Source organism: Danio aesculapii, chromosome 17 (genome assembly GCF_903798145.1).
Source record: "Danio aesculapii chromosome 17, fDanAes4.1, whole genome shotgun sequence".
Classification (NCBI taxonomy): domain Eukaryota; kingdom Metazoa; phylum Chordata; class Actinopteri; order Cypriniformes; family Danionidae; genus Danio; species Danio aesculapii.
Genome location: NC_079451.1, coordinates 40,093,941 through 40,111,092, shown reverse-complemented (window position 1 = coordinate 40,111,092; position 17,152 = coordinate 40,093,941). Strand labels below are relative to the sequence as shown.

The 17,152-nt window shown below is 31.6% G+C and overlaps 2 protein-coding genes across 2 annotated transcripts in view; one reads left to right on the top strand and one right to left on the bottom strand.

Annotated features, from left to right (window-relative positions):
* Positions 1–6,000, bottom strand: part of prorp (protein only RNase P catalytic subunit) — a 41,972-nt gene extending 35,972 nt beyond the window's left edge. Inside the window, exons 1-3 of the mRNA XM_056476484.1 lie at positions 4,612–6,000; positions 1,944–1,991; positions 1,728–1,860 (exon numbers count right to left, since the gene is read on the bottom strand). Of these exons, the coding sequence (XP_056332459.1) occupies positions 1,728–1,860; positions 1,944–1,991; positions 4,612–5,582 (1,152 nt within the window). The 5' untranslated portion in view covers positions 5,583–6,000. The remainder of the gene's footprint in view (positions 1–1,727; positions 1,861–1,943; positions 1,992–4,611) is intronic.
* Positions 6,001–6,008: 8 nt separating this feature from the next.
* ppp2r3c (protein phosphatase 2, regulatory subunit B'', gamma) overlaps positions 6,009–17,152 on the top strand; it is a 14,939-nt gene continuing 3,795 nt past the window's right edge. The window contains exons 1-10 of the mRNA XM_056476485.1: positions 6,009–6,205; positions 7,950–8,077; positions 10,191–10,295; positions 11,373–11,485; positions 11,644–11,741; positions 11,851–11,921; positions 13,355–13,487; positions 13,820–13,875; positions 15,706–15,781; positions 16,597–16,733. Of these exons, the coding sequence (XP_056332460.1) occupies positions 6,139–6,205; positions 7,950–8,077; positions 10,191–10,295; positions 11,373–11,485; positions 11,644–11,741; positions 11,851–11,921; positions 13,355–13,487; positions 13,820–13,875; positions 15,706–15,781; positions 16,597–16,733 (984 nt within the window). The 5' untranslated portion in view covers positions 6,009–6,138. The remainder of the gene's footprint in view (positions 6,206–7,949; positions 8,078–10,190; positions 10,296–11,372; positions 11,486–11,643; positions 11,742–11,850; positions 11,922–13,354; positions 13,488–13,819; positions 13,876–15,705; positions 15,782–16,596; positions 16,734–17,152) is intronic.

Sequence of the window (17,152 nt, the reverse complement as noted above, 5' to 3'; positions counted from 1 at the left end):
TTCAGCTTTTGTTGTTGGTCATTTTAATACTTAAATCTAAGATAAATTTTAATGTTTGAAAAGTTTTTTAAAAGCAATAGTCATTTTTTTTTCACAAAAATGTTTAACAGTTTTACATTAGTGACAACAAAACTGGCTTAACTGTGCTTCCCTCTGTGGAATTTATGTTGTCTTTGTTGTTGTTCCTATTTTGTTGTCATTTTAGCAATTTTTCAAACATTAATTTTTAGCTTTATTATTATTTCAGCTTTTTATTGATCATTTTAATACTTAAATTTAATGTTTAAATTTTTTTTTTAAAAGCATGTGTTTTTTAATACATTAATTTAGTTTATCGGTTTATTTTACAAAATGTTTAACAGTTTTACATTAGTGACAACAAAACTGGCTTAACTGTCCTTCCCTCTTTGGAAACTAAATTATCTTTGTTGTTATTGTTACTATTTATGTTGAAATGTTAGCAATTTTTCTAACATTAATTTTAGCTTTATTTTTATTTCAGCTTTTTTGTTGATCATTTTAATACTTGAATTTAAGATTAATTTTAAAGTTTGAAAAGTTTTTTAAAAAACATGTTTTTCTAATACAGTCATTTTATTCATCTGTTTATTTTACAAAAATGTTTAACATTTTTACATTAGTGACAACAAAACTGGCTTAACTGTCCTTCCCTCTATGGAAATCATATTGTCTTTGTTGTTGTTGTTGTTGTTGTTGTTACTATTTTTGTTGATATTTTAGCAATTTTTCAAACATTGATTTTGAGCTTTTCAAATTTTATTTAAGCTTTTTTTATTGGTCATTTTAATACTTGAATTTAAGATTAACTTTAATGTTTGAAAAGTTTTGAAAAATCCTTTTTTTCTAATATATTCATTTATTATTATTTTTTTACAAAAATGTTTAACAATTTAACATTAATGAAACAAAACTGGCTTAACTGTCCTTCACTCTATGGAAATTAAATTATCTTTGTTGTAGTTTTTGTTGTCATTTTAGCAATTTTTCAAACATTAATTTTTAGCTTTATTTTTATTTCAGCTTTTTTTTGATCATTTTAATACTTGAATTTAAGATTCATTTTAATGTTTGAAACATTTAGAAAAATACATGTTTTATCTAATGAAGTCATTTTATTTATTTAAATTTCTTACAAAAAAAGTTTAACAGTTTTACATTATGATAACAAAACTGGCTTAACTGTCCTTCACTCTATTGAGATGAAACTATCTTTGTTTAATCAACTCTTCTAACTCAATTGGGAAAAAACTCAAAGGCCATCCTTTGGCCAGTGGACTAAAAAAAATGACTAGCAATCTTGCGTTGGAGAAGCTGACATGCACTGTTAAACATAAAAAAATAAAATAAAAATAAAAATCACAAGATTTTCTTAACCAGGTGGACCAGGCAATATTTTTTGATGTTTGAGCTTTTAAATCCTTGTTAGCGTCTTATTGTATTGTTCAGATGTCTTACATTTCAGCAACAATTAACAAATTCGTTTAACCAGCACACACTGGAAAGCTGTGAAATGCCATAGAAATATACACTAGATATTGCATACGGACCCTGAGCATGCATCAATAGCGCCGCCACATTTGTACAGTGCTCCCAGGACACAAGTCATTGTTCATTAGGTCAAACAAAACCCAATAAATATATTTTGGGGGTAAAAAAAAAAACTCTTCTAACTCTTGAAGAAGTAGTACATGAAGTAACAGACAGACCTCTGGGTTGGTTTTGTTGAAGACGTCGCCTCCTTCGATCACTTTCTCCATCACCTCGTCCTTCAGCTGAGCGTACTCTTCCTTGGTCAGCTGAATGGATTCCAGCGAGGCCTTGCAATTTCTGCAGTCTCCACTGAAACACAACACACATCCAAACCAATCATCCAATTACCATAGCCTTCATGACCTGCACATTTTATTAAAACAGATTAGTACCTGGGGGTAGCAAATGAAAACTTTCCTCTCCATCTTTGATCTGGTAAACTGTAGAGATTAAAAAAAATAAAACAAATCATGAAAATACACATATACTAACCATTTTATACAGTTATGAAAAACCACTTGAAAATCAGGGTTCGAGTAAAATGTTAAAGTCTGTGTGATGTCAAAAATTACAATGCTTATTTTGCTGGTGCACATTGTCATTCTTTAGTTCAATTTATCCGTGCAAGTCATTCATTCATTAATTCATTCATTCATTATCCTTTGGCTTACCTCTATTTCAGAGGCAGCCCCAGCGGAATGAACCGTCAACTATTCCGGCACATGTTTTACGCAGTGGAAGCCTTTCCAGCCGGCAACCCAGTACTGGAAAACACCCATACAGTCTCAATCACACACACACACACACTCATACACTACGGCCAATTTAGTTCATCCAATTCACCTATAGTGCATGTCTTTAGACTGTGGGGGAAACCGGAGCACCCGAAGGAAACCCACTCCAACACGGTGAGAACATGCAAACTCCACACAGAAACACCAACTGACCCAGCCAGCACTTGAACCAGTGACCTTCTTGCTGTGAGGCCTTAGTGCTACCACTGAGCCACCATTGTTTAATTTTTTGTTAACATAATTTTTTTTAAATAAATCTAGTTTTTTTGCAAATAAAATCTCCTATACTTAATGTAAAAATATGATTTCTGAAAACTACTAAAACCTCCAGTAATTTCCATAAATCATATTCTTTGCAATTGTACTCTTCAATGCAAAACGTAAAACATGATATCTCTAAAACATATGGCGTTATCTGTTTTTGCGAATAAACTTCATATACAGTTGAAGTCAGAATTATTCACCCCCCTTTGAACTTTTTTTTTTTTTTTTTCTTTTTTAAATATTTCCCAAATTATATTTAACAGAGCAAGGAAATGTTCACAGTATGTCTGATGATATTTTTTCTTCTGGAGAAAGTCTTATTTGTTTTATTTCGGCTAGATTAAAAGCAGCTTTTAATTTTTTAAAATCCATTTTAAGGTCAAAATTATTAACCCCTTTAAGCTATACTTTTTCCGATAGTCTACAGAACAAACCATCGTTATACAATAACTTGCCTAATTACCCTAACCTGCCTAGTTAATCTAATTAACCTAGTCAAACCTTTAAACGTTACTTTAAGCTGTATAGAAGTGTCATGAAAATATCTAGTCAAATATTATTTACTGTCATCATGACAAAGATAAAATAAATCAGTTATTAGAAATGAGTTATTAAAACTATTATGTTTAGAAATGTGTTGAAAAAAAATCTCTCAGTTACACAGAAATTGAGGAAAAAATAAACAGGGGGGCTAATAATTCTGACTTCAACTGTACATCCTGCTGCTGCTGTGTAAGAGGAGTCCATACTGTATAGACTGGAGTGTTATTAAATATTTGTGTCTCATACACTGTAATGTGCCACTTCGATATCTTTCCTCTTCATTAACTTTAAAGAGCAACTGCAGATCAGCTACTGGCATTTAAAAGAGCCAATTAAGTATTGTGGTAATCGCCACTGTAGGACTTATATTTATGTTGTTTGTCTTATTATCTGGGCATCTTCATCAGCAATCCATCCAAAACTACTATTATTTGTGCAGTTTACTCATTCTCCCAAGAGGTTTTCAGTACTGTCGCCTCACAGCAAGAAGGTCACTGGTTCAAGCCTCAGCTGGGTCAGTTGCATTTCTGTGTTGAGTTTGCATGTTCTCCCCGAGATCGCGTGGGTTTCCTCCGAGTGCTCCAGTTTCCCTTACAAGTCCAAAGACATGCGCTATGGGTGAATTGGGTACGGTAAATTGTCCGTAGTGTATGTGTGTGAATGAGTGTCTGGGTATTTGCTGGTGATGGGTGGAAGGGCATCTGCTGCATAAAGCATATGCTGGATAAGTTGGTGGGTCATTCCACTGTGGCGACCCCAGATTAATAAAGTGAAAGAAAATGAAAATGAATGAATGACTGTTTTCAGTTCTTCTGTAACTAGAAGAGTCCCACTTTAGGTCTTTTATACTTCTAAAGTTCCTCTGCATTTCCAGCTGCAGCACTGAGACTGAGAATGATTATGTGCTGAAGGCTCCACATTCTGTTCTTAAGGGCTGATATTTTATTCCATCTCATTTATCAAGCAAAGATGTTAAATGCCGAATTGTAGACTATACTGCCATTACATTTAAGCACTGACCACCTGCCAAATCAATTTTCTGTTCTGATTTCAAGCCTAGGTAAATATCTGAGAAAGCACCAATCAGAGGCCGCCCTTTTATAAAGTCATCATGTAGACTTACATTTTACAAGTATTTTACAGTATTTAAAAAAACAAGACACTAAAGTATTTTGATACAAAATATAAACCCATTTTCATAAACCCTATTAAATACAAATTACAAAATGCTATTTTGCATTTATAATATTTAAAATACTTGTATGATAAATACTGCCCATCCCTGGATGTGAAGGATGTGAAATTGTAAATTGATAAAATTAAATTGATTTTGTAAATAAATATAATTGTTTGAACATTGACAGAAACATTTTTGAGTATTTTTACACTATTACACAAAAAAAAACTTAGAAAGGGTTTAGCTATTGTGGTTGATATTTGCATGCAATTGCTGATTTACCTCTCAAACCAAGCTTTGATGGTTTCGATCAGTGGTTCCTCCGGGTAGATCTGATTGTCTCTCATATATAAGAGAACATCAAAGAGTTTCTCCTCGTGTCCTCGCTGACTGATCCCGCTCTGAAACAGGCACTGCCAGGTGTCCTGACCCGGCACCAGACCCAGTTCCAAAAGCTCATCATAAAGCATCCAGCTGGTCTCAGAATCACCATGCAGCACCGCTCCAGCAATAACATCTCCATAATTACGAGGAGATGGCAGGAGGGCCTTTTTCATATCCCGCAGCATGGAAATGGCCTCCCTCCAGCGATCAGTTTGACTGAAACCTTTAATAAACAGTGCTGATGCTCCGAGGTCCAGAGTCTTAAAGCAGGATTTCATAATGTCATAAGCGTCGAACATCTCAGAGTGATGCCTGGCCCTGACACAAATTGTGAGATACCTCAAAAGGATTTCATAAGACAGGGTGCCCTTGTCTTGGACCACAAATGACAGGAGAGATTTGGCGATGTTGACATCTATATCGGCCCTGACCAGCTTTTCCATCATCACCTTCTCGAAGAGCTCAGGTCTGGAGAAATCCTTTTTGAGATTTGTCCATTCTGATGGGGTCAGAGGACGATCAGGAAGGACCATATTTGGAGATTCTCTGGTTCTCACAGGTGTCTCATCTTCTGCATCCAACCCTGACTTCTGTTTTAAAAATTCAGCTCTTTTTCTGGCTGCTCCGGCACTGAATACTGAATGAGGGAATGCGGGTCTCGTTCTGGGAGTGAAGCCATTTTCTTTTGATGATTGTGCTTGTTTGTCTCTTTTAGTGGTGTAAAATCTTGTGTGTGGATTTATGATTAATCTGGCAGCATTAGTGATGTTATGCTGAGGTAAATCAGGCCTAAAATACAGGGGGTTGACAACCCATGTGCATAGATGCTTCATGCAGGTCCTTGAATTTGACATAGCTACAAAGCCCATTTTTTTCTCACAATACTGTATTTTTAAACTAATTTAATTGTAATTTATGGAAATTAATCACCTCAAACAAGTGCACAGGTTTATATAATTGACGTATTCTGTTTCAAATCCTCATTTTTGTTAAGTAATCATGTGTATATACATAAAAAATTACAGATATACATAACATTTAGCAATTCATCTGCGTTCAAATGTCCTTCTGTACTTAAAGCACACCGTCTTGAGCTCGTCACCGCTCAGGTATCGCATACTTTCTTTTAAACTCACATTTGTCGATAGAATAGGTGGTGATTTAAGACAACAAAATATCCAAACTTACAGTATCCGGTCAAAGTCATTGGTTTCTAAACAGAAAGCAAGTGCATGCGAAGTGAGCAGCCATTCATGTTCCACGGTGAAGTCGCGGTTAATGACATCACTCGCGCGACTGACTGTTTATATGTCAGAGATGTAAACAGTTGATCAACCGGGCTAGTCTGTTTAAACTTATTAATAATCGATAAATAGTCGTGTGTATACATCATTTAAAACATATTATGATCAAGTGTATTTAAGAATGGCAAACGACAAAACCGCACATTGGAAAGATTTACTGCGAAAAAGACTCGCCTCTGCGAAACCTGGTAAGATGATTGTTCGCTAATCAATAACTTAACTCTAGAGATCTAAAGCGAGATCAAATGTGTAAATGTGTACAAGTAATATATAATTTATATGTGTAAATAGAAATACCTCACTTAATTTAATACATTAAGAAGGATTTAGAATGGGAAATAAACCGTGTTTTACTATAGTAACTTTGCTGGCAAATTTGATGAAAATGTTGCAATATACTATACTTTAATATACTTTATTTCGATTTCAGCTGTTTATTAGATTCATACAATGGTATAGTTTGTTGTATTGAAACCATAGTTACCCAACCCATGTTGGATAGTTTTTGTTACGCAAAACCAGGTAGGAAATTTCATTTAAGTGTTTTATTTAATTAAATTTAGCATAATTAAAAACTTTAATTAGTATTTTGTATCAATAAAGATAATAAATAAATTATATATTAACATGAAATAAGATTAAAGTAATTAATCAAGCATTTCATTAATATATTCATTCATTCATTGAATTAAAAAAATTAATATTTTTTTATTTCTAAAGATGTTCATTCATTCATTCATTCATTCATACATTTTTTTTCAGCTTAGTCCCTTTATTAGTCTGTGGTCGCCACAGCTTAATGAACCGCCAACTTATCCAGCATATGTTTTACACAGCGGATGCCCTTCCAGCTGCAACCCAGTACTGGGAAACATCCATACACACTCATTCATGCAAATAAACTACGGGCAATTTACTGTATTCAATTCACCTAAAGCACATGTCTTTGGACTGTGGGGGAAACCAGAGCACCGGGAAAATGCAAACTCCACACAGAAATGCCAACTGGAACTCGAAGCAACCTGTGAGGTGACACCTTGTTGCCCTTTATTAATATAGATAAACACGAACAACTATAAACAAAGCAAGCAAACAAATAAATAAATAAAATTGGGTAATGTAATATTTGTAATAATTATAAACAAACTAATACAAATGTATGGTTCTCATAAATAATTTAAAATGTAATTAAAGCAAACAAAATGAGAAATAACACTTTGATTAGATAAATAAATATGAATTAATCAAAACTAAACAAAAATGTCAATTAACTTTTCAGATACATATGATATTATTTATTACAGGATAAATTGGGACTTAAAAGAGACTATGGCAAAAAACTTAATAAAATTTAACTTTACATCATAATCTATTTACAATTATATTATTTAATGGTATCAAGATAAATAAAAACTGCCTGATTTGATTGCCATAAGTTAACATTGTAGTTAGTGTAGTATTTTGTCCTTTTTAGATAAACATGAATTATGGAATTACTTGAAAATGTATTGCATAGGGGTGACACGGTGGCTCAGTAGTTAGCATGTTGCCTCACAGCACAAGAAGGTCACAGGTTCAGGTCCTGGCTTAAATAAACTGAATTGGCCGTAGTGTATGTGTGTAAATAAGTGTGTTTGGATGTTTCCCAGTACTAGGTAGCAGCTGGAAAGGCATCAGCTGTGTAAAACGGATGCTGGAAAAGTTGGCGGTTCATTCCACTGTGGTGACCCCTGATAAATAAAGGGACAAAGCCCTGAATTAATGTATTGCATAGTAGAATTTCATCCATAACTCGAATTTCCAAACATTTTACTATGAATGTGGACAAAATAATGACATTTTTGTGCTTTTTATCTAATTTAGTATAGAGGAGATTTGTACTGCGTGAGTAATTTTAATGTGTGGGTTCATATCTATCCTTATTTTGAACAGATGGCAGAACAGAGGAGGAGAAGAAAGCAGAGGAATCAGAATTGTTCAGCAAGTATTACACTGAATGGAAAGGGGGTGAAAAAGGAGAAGATGATTCATTTAAACACATCCCACGCTTCTACTACAGGGTGGGTTGATTATGGTCTGATCAACTGTGAGTGGTGGTGGAACATTATATTAAAAACCAGAACGTTACAATTACTATACGTCCGTGTGTCATAATCTGACCTATTGATGACACCGATAAAGCCTAGCTCTGGCCTTTGAAGATATTCGTTTAATGGCCATTTTTATGTTATTTTATTTATTATTATTATTACAGATTATAAGTAAGATACATCGTTTAGATGAAAGACAGAAATAAAACAAATGCATTTTATTAGTTTATATTATTATTATTTATTTAAGTGTTTTTTTTGTTTGTTTTTTTGTATATCTGTTTAAACAAATATATAAAACTATACATTTCCACAGAATCTTTGGTTTCTTCTTGATAAGCATGTAGATTATAACTAAGATAAATCTTTTAGATGAAAGACATGTATTATGTACAATGTATTATTTATATTATTTATTATTATTTTATTATTTTTATTGTTTTACTGTTTATTTTGTTTTATTTTATTTTTTATATAACAAAGTTAGATCTTTTAGACAAAAAACCAATAAAAATATATATTTATACAGAATCTTTGGTTTCTTCCTGATAAGCATGTAGATTATAACTAAGATAAATCTTTTAGATGAAAGACAGAAATAAAAAAAAATTTTCTTAATAAAATAATAAATAATAATAAAATAATAATTTTATTGTATTATTTTTATTATTTATTTTATTATTTTTATTGTTTTATTATTATTATTATTATTATTTTTATTTAATTTATTTGTTTTTTTTATTTATATTTTATTATTTTGTACATAGATTATAACAAAGATAAATAATTTTTTATGAAAAACATAAATAAAATAATAACTAAAAAACTAAATGGCCACATTATTACCTGTATTTAATTTTTTTTATTTATTTATTTATTTAACAGAATCTTTGGTTTCTTCTTGATAATTTACTGAAGCCTACCCAGACACACTGTCTAGTGTTTCTGAAGGTTATTAAAAAGTCAAAAATCTAAACTTCAGTCATAAATTCACCATAGTAGTGCGTTCTGGGTTTTCCTAAATAATTGTATACAGGTCTTACTATTTTACGTCCATGTAAAGCTACCTCTAATACTGATTGAAAGGCTCCAACAGGGATTTAAAATGTTGCAGCTAATGATGCCGGGATGCAGCTAATGATTCTTTTTTTCTATAATCGATTAACCAACCACTTTAATCGATCGATTAATCAGAGAAAGCTTTTTCCATTTTCTTTGAAGATTTTGTGTCTGAAATACAACAGAAGAGTAAAAAGTATTTTACGCACACACACACACTGATTAAACTCATCCTGTGGGATTTATAAGCTTTTTGAGAAAGTCACCAACGTCACCAACGTCCTCATATTTCACCTCCTTTTTGTAATACCTGTGTCATACCTATGTCATTATACAGATTTGTGTCCTGACATGTCACAAAAACACGTACACACACACACAAACTTCATTATTGACTATATTATGACTCTCTATATAAACTTCATTGCATTCAGCTCAATTTGCAGCTACTGCACTATATTCTAATTTTTTTTTACCAGAAATTACCTTAACTAATAATATAAATATGAGATGAAATTAAAACACGCTGCATATTGCTTAAATCAAATAAATATAACAAGCAAATAAATGTTATACAGACAGAAAGTGATGCATTATTTAAATTTTTTAAATGAAGCATAGATTACTACAAATTTGCTCGATTATTTAAATGATTCCAAAGCTGAATTGTCAACATCATTACTCCAGTGTTCAGTGTCACTTGATTGATTAGAAATCATATTTATTATCAATGTTAGAAAACTGCGTGATTGCGCTGCTTGGTATTTTTGTGGATGCGTTTAGATCAGGATTCTTTGTTGAATGCACACTTTGAAAGAATAACATTTAATATAATTAGAAGTCTTAACTCTAAACATTTAGTAACATCATAACATAATTCCTTACTGTCACCTTTTATACATTTAATCCATTCTTGTTTTTTAAGTAATACCTTTTATAAAGAATCGTCATATTTACTGACCCCAAACCTGTTTTGGTGTAAGCTTTACCCTTCTAATTTTCACTGTTGAATATTTCTCTTCAGCTTCCTGCAGAAGATGAAGTCTTAATGCAGAAACTCAGAGAAGAATCAAGGGCAGTGTTTCTCCAGAGAAAAAGCAGAGAACTACTGGACAATGAAGAGTTACAAGTAAGAGCGCTTATCATTTAGCTTGTGCCCCAAAGAAAACATTCTGCATTGACCTCATTAAATGTGTTTGCATTTTATTTTATTTTAGTATTCATTATTATTTACTTTATTATTTTTATTGTTTATTATTGTTATTATTTTATTTTATTATGTATATAATTTATTATGATTTATTTTATCATTTTTTGTTTTATTATTTATTTACTGTTTTTGTTTTGTTTTATTATTTATTTTCTTATTTTTATTGTTTTAATATTTATTTTTTGTTTTATTTTATTATTTATTTTCTTAATTTTATTGTTTTAATATTTATTTTTTGTTTTTGATTTATTATTTATGTTCTTATTTTTATTGTTTTAATATTTATTTTTTGTTGTTGTTTTATTTTATTATTTATATTATTTATTTTATTATTTTGTTGTTGTTGTTTTATTTTATTATGTATATTATTTATTATGATTTATTTTATTATTTTATTGTTTTATTATTTATTTACTGTTTTTGTTCTGTTTTAATATTTATTTTATTATTTTTATTGTTTTAATGTTTATTTATTGTTTTTGTTTTATTATTTATTTTATTATTTTTATTGTTTTATTATTTATTTTTTGTTGTTGTTTTATTTTATTATTTATATTATTTATTTTATTATTTTTTTGTTGTTGTTGTTTTATTTTATTATTTATATTATTTATTTTATTATTTATATTATTTATTTTATTATTTATATTATTTATTTTATTATTTTGTTGTTGTTGTTTATTTTATTATTTATATGATTTATTTTATTATTTTTATTGTTTTATTACTCATTTTTGTTGTTGTTTTATTTTATTGTTTATATTAATATTATTAATATTATTTTTTGGTTTTATTATTTATTGTTTTTGTTTTATTTTATTATTTATATTGATGTTATTTATATTATTATTTTATTGTTTTATTATTTACTTTATTTGTGTTTATTTTATTTTATATAACAAATATAACTAAGGTTAATCTTTTAGACAAAAAAATGAAATAAAAAAGTACCAAAATGGCCATATAATTACCTCTATTTAAATTTTTTTTCTACAGAATCTTTGGTTTCTTCTTGATAAGCATCAAGTCCCGCCCACGACCGGTGATGAAGCCATGATCAGTTATGAGAGTTTCCTAAAGGTTGGAGAAAAAGCAGGCACCAAATGCAAGTGAGTGTGTCAAAGGGAAGTGTATAGTCTCGGTTTCACTTGAAACCATAAGATGATACATTGTTCTAACTAATAGTCTATCTAATAGTTCTAATAGTATAATTTACAGTGAGCAATACCTCGTGACTAACTAAAATATTTGTTTTACCTTCATTCAGGCTTTTCTTCACCGCCAAAGTCTACGCCAAACTCCTTCATAATGATCCATATGGGAGGATATCAATTATGCAGTTCTTCAACTATGTCATGAGAAAAGGTAGTTATACAATTTGTGCTTAAATGACGTTTAATTATGCAGATTTATTTGACTTTGACACAGTAACACAGATGAATCACATGTGTATCTGCATTTTTTACTCTGGTAGTATGGCTGCACCAGACAAGGATTGGTTTAAGTCTCTATGATGTTGCCGGTCAGGGTTATCTGCGTGAGTCTGTAAGTAACCTGATTATATTCTTTCAAACACATTTAAAACAAATTACTCACAATATCATGTCTGGAGAAAAGCTGCTTTACAGGCTGATCACACCAAACATGCTTCTTGCTAGAGGTTTGGATTTTTTTAAAATCGCGGAGAGTTTTAATCGCCTGCTGCACCTCAGGTTTTTAGTGTTGTGCTCTGTGTCAAGACAACAACGGAGACTTTTAAAGATGGAGGAGAGACTAGTGGTGGCTGTTTCGAGTTACCTGGAGCTGTATAACTTTACAAGTTGTGAATATCACAATATTACTAAAAAGCAGCAGGCCTGCTTATTATTACATTACCCAATTTAATTTATTCGTATGCTTTGGTTATAGTAGTTTGTGTTTATTTATATCAATAAAACGCTTGATCATTTACTTTAATCTTAATTCATTTGATTAAATACTTTATTTATTACCATAAATAGAGATGACAGGTAATGTTGCCTAGTGACATAAAAACACAGCACACTTCTTTTTTTCTAGTCAACAAAAAGAGTCAGTGCAGCGCTCAGTGCATTTGGTGGGATCGGACCCTAAAGGGCCGTAAGATTCTATTTGAAAAGATTATTGTTTTGTTTACCGGGTGTACTAGAATTTCTTAAGGGCATAGTTCACCAAAAATGAAAATTTCACAATTTTTTCACTCTCAAGTGGTTTCAAACTTTTACGAATTTCCTTTTTTTGTTGACCACAAAATATTTTTTATAGAATATTGGAAACTGGTGGCCATTGACATAAAAATAAACTGTCCCTTTAAGATTCTTTAGTGTTCAAACACACACACACACACACACACACACACACACACACACACACATATATATATATATATATATACAGTTAAAGTCAGAATTATTAGCCCCCCTTTGAATTTTTTTCCCTTTTCTAATAATTTTCCAAATGATGTTTAACAGAGCAAGGAAATTTTCACAGTATGTCTGATAATATTTTTTCTTTTGGAAAAAGCCTTATTTGTTTTATTTCGGCTAGAATAAAAGCAGTTTTTAAAAACTATTTTAAGGTCAAAATTATTAGCCCCTTTAAGCTATATATTTTTTTCCGATCTACAGTCTACAGAACAAACCATCATTATACAATACCTTGCATAATTACCCTAACCTGCCTAGTTATAACCTAATTAACCTACTTAAGGCTTTAAATGTCACTTTAAGCTGTATAGAAGTGTCTTGAGAAATATCTAGTCAAATATTATTTACTGTCATCGTGGCAAAGATAAAATAAATCAGTTATTAAAAATGAGTTATTAAAACTATTATGTCTAGAAATGTGTTTGAAAAAAAATCTTCTCTCTGTTAAACAGAAATTGGGGAAAAAAATAAACAGGGGGCTAATAATTACTCCAATAATCACTTCAACTAATTTATTTATTTATTTTTCTACAGGATTTGGAGAACTACATCCTAGAATTAATTCCTACACTCCCTCAACTGGATGGCCTTGAGAAATCCTTCTACTCGTTTTATGTTTGCACTGCTGTCCGCAAGTTCTTCTTCTTCCTTGATCCTCTACACACTGGTAATTGTCCTGTGGTCATGCTGTTTTTATCTTTTTAATTCGGATGTTGCCTTTTCATTTACATCACAGCACCTGCAGAAACTATTCAGTGTGGGAACCTGCAGAAATCACTCAGTGTCATGTTATTCTGTCATTCTCTAACCATTCTGTCCTGTTAATGAATGTACACTATGACCACTGGCATTTGCATATAATTACAAATTACAAATGTTTGCTTGTGTTGCAACCAGTAGGCCATTGTTTATTTATTTACTTCCCACTTTTTTGTGTTGTTCTATCTATTCATAATTTTATGAAAAGAATCATTCTAATGTTTTGTCCTCAATCTACAGGGAAAATCAAAATTCAGGACATCTTGGCTTGCAGTTTCTTGGATGACCTGCTTGAGGTAGAGCACAGATTCTCACTCTATCACCAATTTAATATCCATCCACCCACCCACCTACCCATCCATCCATCCATCCATCCATCCATCCATCCATCCATCCATCCATCTATCTATCTATCTATCTATCTATCTATCTATCTATCTATCTATCTATCTATCTATCTATCTATCTATCTATCTATAATCTGCCATCCATCCATCCATCCATCCATCCATCCATCCATCCATCCATCCATCCATCCATCCATCCATCCATCCATCCATCCATCCATCCATCCATCTATCTATCTATCTATCTATCTATCTATCTATCTATCTATCTATCTATCTATCTATCTATCTATCTATCTATCTATCTATCTATCTATCTATAATCTGCCATCCATCCATCCATCCATCCATCCATCCATCCATCCATCCATCCATCCATCCATCCATCTATCTATCTATCTATCTATCTATCTATCTCACTCTATCACCAATTTAATATCCATCCATCTATCTATCTATCTATCTATCTATCTATCTATCTATCTATCTATCTATCTATCTATCTATCCATCCATCCATCCATCCATCCATCCATCCATCCATCCATCCATCCATCCATCCATCCATCCATCCATCCATCCATCCATCCATCCATCCATCCATCCATCCATCTATCTCACTCTATCACCAATTTAATATCCATCCATCCATCCATCCATCCATCCATCCATCCATCCATCCATCCATCCATCCATCTATCTATCTATCTATCTATCTATCTATCTATCTATCTATCTATCTATCTATCTATCTATCTATCTATCTATCTATCTATCTATCTATCTATCTATCTATCTATCTATCTATCTATCTCACTCTATCACCAATTTAATATCCATCCATCCATCCATCCATCCATCCATCCATCCATCCATCCATCTATCTATAATCTGCCATCCATCCATCCATCCATCCATCCATCCATCCATCCATCCATCCATCCATCCATCCATCCATCCATCCATCCATCCATCCATCCATCCATCCATCTATCTATCTATCTATCTATCTATCTATCTATCTATCTATCTATCTATCTATCTATCTATCTATCTATAATCTGCCATCCATCCATCCATCCATCCATCCATCCATCCATCCATCCATCCATCCATCTATCTATCTATCTATTTATCTATCTCACTCTATCACCAATTTAATATCCATCCATCTATCTATCTATCTATCTATCTATCTATCTATCTATCTATCTATCCATCCATCCATCCATCCATCCATCCATCCATCCATCCATCCATCCATCCATCCATCCATCCATCCATCCATCCATCCATCCATCCATCTATCTATCTATCTATCTATCTCACTCTATCACCAATTTAATATCCATCCATCCATCCATCCATCCATCCATCTATCTATAATCTGCCATCCATCCATCCATCCATCCATCCATCCATCCATCCATCCATCCATCCATCCATCCATCCATCCATCCATCCATCTATCTATCTATCTATCTATCTATCTATCTATCTATCTATCTATCTATCTATCTATCTATCTATCTATCTATCTATCTATCTATCTATCTATCTATCTATAATCTGCCAGCCATCCATCCGTCCATCCGTCCGTCTATCTATCTATCTATCTGAAACTAATAATTATTTGATACTTTTTTATTTAAGAAAGAAAAAAATAACAAAGTGATTATAGGAAACACAATGTCAAATCACAATACATTTGACATTTGATACTTAGTCCATTTTCCAATACTTTTTTGAATGAACCTAATAATGTTTATACAATTTTTAGCTTCGAGACGAAGAGCTGTCAAAGGAAAGTCAGGAGTCCAACTGGTTCTCTGCACCTTCTGCTCTTCGAGTTTACGGTAGGCATGCAAAACACACTTAAAGAGACAGTTCATCAAAAATGAAAATTCTCTCACCGTTTACTCACTCTTCGCAAACCTGTTTGAGTTTCTTTCTTCTGTTGAATGCAAAAGAAGATGTTTCGCAAAATGGTGAAAATCGGTAGATGTTGATTTACGTAGTTTTTTTTTATGTAGTATGGAGATCAGTGACTACCGGTCTCATTTGAGGGTAATTAAATATATCATTGTTTAGGTGACTGTTTATTCAGTCAGTGTTACAGTTGATGTCTGAATTATTAGCCCCCCTGTATTTATTTTCCCCCAATTTCTATTTAACGGAAAGACGATTTTTTTCAACACATTTCTAAACATAATAGATTTAATAACTTATTTCTAATAACTGATTTATTTTATCTTTGCCATGATGACAGTAAATAATATTTCACTAGATGTTTTTGAAGACACTAGTTTTCAGCTGCAGTTTAAGTGCAGTTTAAAGGCTTAACTAGGGTAATTATGCAAGTTAGGGTAATTAGGCAAATCGTTGTATATTGATGGTTTGTTCTGTAGACAATCAAAAAAAATATTGCTTAAGAGGTCTAATAATTTTGACCTTAAAATGTTTTTTGTTTTTTGACCTTAAAATTTTGACCTTAAAATGCTTTTATTCTAGCCGAAATAAAACAAATAAGACTTTCTCCAGAAGAAAAAATATTATAAGAAATACTGTGAAAAATTCCTTGCTCTGTTAAACATCATTGGGCTACTAATTTGAACTTCAACTGTATATTTATAAAATCTCATATGTTAATCTTCATATTTCCGGTATACAGGTCAATACCTCAACCTGGATAAGGACCATAATGGGATGCTCAGTAAGGAAGAGCTGTCTCGCTATGGCACTGGAACACTGACTGGTGTTTTTCTCGACCGCGTCTACCAAGAATGCTTAACCTATGATGGTGAAATGGTATGACTAAATTAACACTTTGTATTAGATACACCCGGTGCTCAGCATAAATAAGTACACCCCTCACATATCTCTCGTTTAAATTCATATTTTCTATTTTTACAATAATATATTTGTGTAGATACATTAGATTAGTCAGCACCAAAGCCAAAACTGCAACTAATCTAACAAAAACACTTAAGATCACAGTCCAAAAATTAGTATGTTGGAGGAAAATATTCAATCAAATTATAATAAAAAGGAAAAAATCAAGAGAAACTTAAAAAAAATCAAATTTTGTTGAAATTTTGTAGTTTTTAATTATTTTTATTTTATTTTAAAGTATTATCTTTTTATTTCTTAAGATGTTAGGTGACCAAACTCTTATTTTATTGGATGTAACTGTTTAATAAAATAGTGTTGTTTAAATGGCCCAATAT